Here is a 7,089-nt window from a genome sequence, read left to right on the forward strand (position 1 = left end):
TTAGAACACACGACGGAATTGATTACACCTGCTTGCTTATTGTTTATTGATTTTTTTTACTTAACATTTTACTGTGCAATACAGTATTGCAATTAATAAATACACACAGTGTATAGTTTACATTTCGATTTAAAGCTGCTTTCGTGACTGCAGGGATTCATATTCTTGGTTACTTCGGTAAAGTCACGTAGAAGGGAGATACAAAAAAAAATTTAAATAAACACGTATATCGTTTATACAGCACGCTACTGTGAATTGCTCTGTTCTGCTAAATTACCACCATTCTTTCGAACTCTGGGGAGGCGAGGTCATCTTCCACTTACGGTGAGAACGCATCTCCGTCCTAAGTATTTTGTATTAGTCGGTTCGCCAGGCTGCCTCCATAGGTTCATTTGCATTATGTTTAACACGACACAGGATTCACGACGGCAGGAGACGGGCACGGCGGTTTCACTGCTCCACAAGCAGCAGCAGCATCATCAGCAGTCGCAGCATCATCAGCAGCAGCATCATCATCAGCATCAGCAGCAGCAGCAAGAACATGTTGCTGCCACGGCGTCTCGCGGTGCTGCTTCTCGCCTGCTGCGTCTCCTTCCAAGGTGACGATCGCGTCGTGAACATCGTCCCAGCGGCGGCGGCGGCGGCATCCAGCAGTATCCCCCCCTCCCCCCTCATCCGATCGAGGGCAACACCGTGCGGCTTCATCGTGTCGATCGTCATCTGTACAAGCGGAGATTCGCCCCCCCCGCCCCCCCCACACGCGAATTGGCGCTGTACGATTGGGAGTCTTTAAAAAAGAACGAGTCCTGATTGTGATTCCTGCGACAGGCGACGCTCCGCGCAACGATGAGCTCGTTGGTGCCTGCACCACGGTGGATTCCATCGTGTAAGTCGTCATCTAGCCCCGTTTACTGTACACTTCACTACTACACTACACACTACACTACTATACACTACACTATACACTACACCACTATACACAGACTGCAGCGTGACTTGCGTGCGATGACCGTCATCGCCGCAGGCGTCGAAGCGGCGATCTCAGTGGCGGTGACCCCGCTGATGGAGGTGGAGCTGGGAAGTCCGCTGGTGATCCCCTGCACGGTCACCAGCTCCGTGGGCGACCACGTGGTCACCCAGTGGTTCATCGTGAGTAGCGCCACCCCCACCTCACCACCCACACGCACACCGCCGCTTGTCATGCTCGGATACGTACGTCGTATGCCCTGCCCAGAGACTCAGCACTGTTACCCATAGACTCAGCACTGTTACCCATAGACTCAACACTGTCACCCATAGACTCACACTGAGATCCATAGACTCAACACTGTCACCCATAGACTCACACTGAGATCCATAGACTCAACACTGTCACCCATAGACTCAACACTGTTACACATAGACTCAGCACTGCCCATAGACTCAACACTGCACCATAGACTCAACACTGCTCAGAGACTCAACACTGCTACATAGACTCAACACTGCCTATAGACTCAACACTGCACCATAGACTCAACACTGCCCATAGACTCAACACTGCCCATAGACTCAACACTACCCATAGACTCAACACTGCCCATAGACTCAGCACTGCCCATAGACTCAACACTGCCCATAGACTCAACACTGCCCATAGACTCACATTGCCCATAGACTCAACACTACCCATAGACTCAACACTGCCCATAGACTCAACATTACCCATAGACTCAGCACTGCCCCTAGACTCAGCACTGCCCATAGACTCAACACTGCACCATAGACTCAACACTACCCATAGACTCAGCACTGCCCATATACTCAACACTGCCCATAGACTCAACACTGCCCATAGACTCACATTGCCCATAGACTCAACACTGCCCATAGACTCAACACTGCCACCCATAGACTCAACACTACCCATAGACTCAGCACTGCCCATATACTCAACACTGCCCATAGACTCAACACTGCCCATAGACTCACATTGCCCATAGACTCAACACTACCCATAGACTCAACACTGCCCATAGACTCAACACTACCCATAGACTCAACACTGCCTATAGACTCAACACTACCCATAGACTCAACACTGCCCATAGACTCAACACTGCCCATAGACTCAACACTACCCATAGACTCAACACTGCCCATAGACTCAACATTACCCATAGACTCAGCACTACCCATAGACTCAAAACTGCACCATAGACTCAACACTACCCATAGACTCAGCACTACCCATAGACTCAAAACTGCCCATAGACCCAACACTGCCCATAGACTCAGCACTGCACCATAGACTCAACACTGCCCATAGACTCAGCACTGCCCATAGACTCAACACTGCCCATAGACTCAACACTGCCCATAGCCTCAACACTGCCCATAGACTCAACACTCCCCATAGACTCAACACTGCCCATAGACTCACACTGCCCATAGACTCAACACTGCCCAAACACTCAACACTGCCCATAGACTCACACTGCCCATAGACTCAACACTGCCCATACACTTAACACTGCCCATAGACTCACACTACCCATAGACTCAACACTGCCCATAGACTCAACACTGCCCATAGACTCAACATTGCCCATAGACTCAACACTGCTCATAGACTCACACTGCCCATAGACTCAACACTGCACCATAGACTCAGCACTGCACCATAGACTCAACACTGCACCATAGACACAGCACTGCACCATAGACTCAACACTGCCCCATAGACTCAACACTGCACCATAGACTCAGCACTGCACCATAGACTCAACACTGCCCATAGACTCAGCACTGCCCATAGACTCAACACTGCCCATAGACTCAGCACTACCCATAGACTCAACACTGCCCATAGACTCAGCACTGCACCATAGACTCAACACTGCCCATAGACTCAACACTGCCCACAGACTCAACACTGCCCATAGACTCAACACTGCCCATACACTCAACACTGTACCATAGACTCAACACTGTACCATAGACTCAGCACTGCCCATAGACTCAACACTGCCCATATACTCAGCACTGCACCATAGACTCAACACTGTACCATAGACTCAACACTACCCATAGACTCACACTACCCATAGACTCAACACTGCCCATAAACTCAACACTGCACCATAGACTCAACACTGTACCATAGACTCAACACTGCCCATAGACTCAACACTGCCCATAGACTCAACACTGCACCATAGACTCAACACTGCACCATAGACTCAACACTGCTCCATAGACTCAACACTGCACCATAGACTCAACACTGCACCATAGACTCAACACTGCACCATAGACTCAACACTGCATCATAGATTCAACACTGCACAATAGACTCAACACTGCACCATAGACTCAACACTGCACCATAGACTCAACACTGCACCATAGACTCAACACTGCACCATAGACTCAGCACTGCACCATAGACTCAACACTGCACCATAGACACAGCACTGCACCATAGACTCAACACTGCCCATAGACTCATCACTGCTCATAGACTCACACTGCCCATAGACTCAACACTGCCCATAGACTCACACTGCCCATAGACTCATCACTGCTCATAGACTCACACTGCCCATAGACTCAACACTGCCCATAGACTCAACACTGCACCATAGACTCAGCACTGCACCATAGACTCAACACTGCACCATAGACACAGCACTGCACCATAGACTCAACACTGCCCACAGACTCAACACTGCTCATAGACTCACACTGCCCATAGACTCAACACTGCCCATAGACTCACACTGCCCATAGACTCAACACTGCCCATACACTCAACACTGCCCATAGACTCACACTGCCCATAGACTCAACACTGCCCATACACTTAACACTGCCCATAGACTCAACACTGCCCATAGACTCAACACTGCCCATAGACTCAGCACTGCCCATACACTAAACACTACCCATAGACTCAACACTGCCCATAGACTCAGCACTGCCCATAGACTCAACACTGCCCAAAGACTCAGCACTACCCATAGACTCAACACTGCCCATAGACTCAGCACTGCACCATAGACTCAACACTGCCCATAGACTCAGCACTGCCCATAGACTCAACACTGCCCAGACTCAACACTGCCCATAGACTCAACACTGCCCATACACTCAACACTGTACCATAGACTCAACACTGTACCATAGACTCAGCACTGCCCATAGACTCAACACTGCCCATATACTCAGCACTGCACCATAGACTCAACACTGTACCATAGACTCAACACTACCCATAGACTCAACACTGCCCATAGACTCAACACTGCCCATAGACTCAACACTGCACCATAGACTCAACACTGCACCATAGACTCAACACTGCTCCATAGACTCAACACTGTACCATAGACTCAACACTGCACCATAGACTCAACACTGCACCATAGACTCAACACTGCATCATAGATTCAACACTGCACAATAGACTCAACACTGCACCATAGACTCAACACTGCACCATAGACTCAACACTGCACCATAGACTCAACACTGCACCATAGACTCAACACTGCACCATAGACTCAACACTGCACCATAGACTCAACACTGCACCATAGACTCAACACTGCACCATAGACACAGCACTGCACCATAGACTCAACACTGCCCATAGACTCAACACTGCACCATAGACTCAACACTACCCATAGACTCAACACTGCACAATATACTCAACACTGCCCCATAGACTCAACACTGCATCATAGATTCAACACTGCACCATAGACTCAACACTGCACCATAGACACAGCACTGCACCATAGACTCAACACTGCACCATAGACTCAACACTGCACCATAGACTCAACACTGCATCATAGATTCAACACTGCACAATAGACTCAACACTGCACCATAGACTCAACACTGCACCATAGACTCAACACTGCACCATAGACTCAACACTGCACCATAGACTCAACACTGCACCATAGACTCAACACTGCACCATAGACTCAACACTGCACCATAGACACAGCACTGCACCATAGACTCAACACTGCCCATAGACTCAACATTGCACCATAGACTCAACACTACCCATAGACTCAACACTGCCCATAGACTCAACACTGCCCATAGACTCAACACTGCACCATAGACTCAACACTGCACCATAGACACAGCACTGCACCATAGACTCAACACTGCATCATAGATTCAACACTGCACCATAGACTCAACACTGCACCATAGACTCAACACTGCTACATAGACTCAACACTGCTACCCATAGACTCCAACCCCCCCCCCGGCACAGATTTCACGATCTTCGCGAACGAGGATCTCGTACCGCGACGCGCGACTCTTCGTGGCGGACGTGGGCACCGGCTACGAGAGTCGCATCGACGCTCGGCGCAGCGACTCCGCGCTGGCGCTGAGCGCGACGGTGGCCGCTGACGATCGCGACTTCGTCTGCCAGGCGCTGGCGGGGCGCGCCGGCGTGGCCGAGGCCACCGCAAGCGTGCGGGTGTTTTGTAAGCAAGCGCACGGTCCAGCACCGCCGGGGCTACTTACTACTCCCCTACTTACGGACGTTGCTACGAGGACTCCCCTACTTACGGACGTTGCTACGAGGACTCCCCTACTTACGGACGTTGCTACGAGGACTCCCCTACTTACGGACGTTGCTACGAGGACTCCCCTACTTACAGACGTTGCTACGAGGACTCCCCTACTTACGGACGTTGCTACGAGGACTCCCCTACTTACGGACGTTGCTACGAGGACTCCCCTACTTACGGACGTTGCTACGAGGACTCCCCTACTTACGGACGTTGGGACAGAAACTATACACTACACGCTACTATACACTACACTATACACTACACACTACTATACACTACTATACACTACACACTACTTTTCACTACACTATACACTACACTATACACTACACACTACTATACACTACACTATACACTACACTACTATACACTACACTACACACTACACTATACACTACTACACGACGTTTCGGAGTCAAGTTGGACTCGCAAGCAAATGGCGGATGACGAGCCCGCGACCTTTGACTTAGGGAGCGCCCCTCCCCCCCGCCCCCCCTCCCCTCGTCTCCCTCCCAGCGGCCCCCACGGTGGCCGTGGCGTCCACCCAGAGGCCCGTGATGCTCCACCAGCAGCACCTCAAGGTGAGCCCTCGGCCTACGTGGACATTGTTTCGTTTCAAAGTCTGGCTCACCCCGAGCTCTCATATTCTGATGGTGCGTTGTCTTTGAGTTGTGCGCCTTGTGGCGTCATCTGGTCCAACACCACGTGAGACTAGGCTCTAAGGAAAGCTGTCTCGGGTGTGGACCAATCAACTTCAAGGACAGTGCATACATTATCAGAGTTATGTTTTTTGTTTGCATTATGACTGCAGGTATTGTGGTCTATGCAAACTTGACTCCTTGTAAAAAGGTGTCAGTTTTGTTGCCAGGTAGAAGGGTTAAAAAATAATTATCATATTTTTTACTAGCAAATCAGGTTCCAATGGTGTAAATGCTTGCCCCGAGCTCTCATACTCTGATGGTGCATTGTCTTTGAGTTGTGCGCCTTTTGGTATCATCTGGTCCAACCCATGTGAGACTAGGCTCTAAGGAAAGCTGTCTCGGGTGTGGACCAATCAACTTCAAGGACAGTGCATACATTATCAGAGTTGTGTTTTTTTTGCATTATGACTGCAGGTATTGTGGTCTATGCAAACATGACTCCTTGTAAAAAGGTGTCAGTTTTGTTGCCAGATAGAAGGGTAAAAAAAACAATTATCCTGTTTATTTCTCCGTTCCCTGCTGCCGGTGGTTTTTGTTACCTTAAAGGCGTCGCTGTCGACGCCACCGATTCGTGCATAGATTCAAACGTGGTTTAGTTTTAGTTAGGAGATGTTGACTACCTCGCCTGGTACACAGGAGGTGGTGGGTTCGATCCCGACATGGACAACTGCTGCTGCTGCTGCTACTACTACTGCTGCTACTGCTGCTACTACTACTGCTGCTGCTCTATATTTGCGGCGTTTGTCTCTGGATCTTTCAGGTTTTTCCCCTCCAAGTAGTGTAGTGTATAGTGTAGT

The 7,089-nt window shown here is 49.8% G+C and overlaps 1 protein-coding gene across 1 annotated transcript; it reads left to right on the forward strand.

Annotated features, from left to right (window-relative positions):
- The first annotated feature begins 1,005 nt into the window (after positions 1–1,005).
- LOC133362107 (basal cell adhesion molecule-like) lies at positions 1,006–6,871 on the forward strand. The gene is made up of 4 exons (XM_061581067.1): positions 1,006–1,149; positions 5,285–5,501; positions 6,108–6,172; positions 6,839–6,871. Exons 1-4 carry the CDS (start codon positions 1,006–1,008, stop codon positions 6,869–6,871), a joined length of 459 nt encoding a protein of 152 aa, XP_061437051.1.
- The last annotated feature ends 218 nt before the right edge of the window (positions 6,872–7,089 follow it).

Source organism: Lethenteron reissneri, unplaced genomic scaffold, assembly GCF_015708825.2.
Source record: "Lethenteron reissneri isolate LAM-NWPU_2019-01 unplaced genomic scaffold, ASM1570882v1 scaffold_1373, whole genome shotgun sequence".
NCBI classification, from domain to species: Eukaryota; Metazoa; Chordata; class Hyperoartia; order Petromyzontiformes; family Petromyzontidae; genus Lethenteron; species Lethenteron reissneri.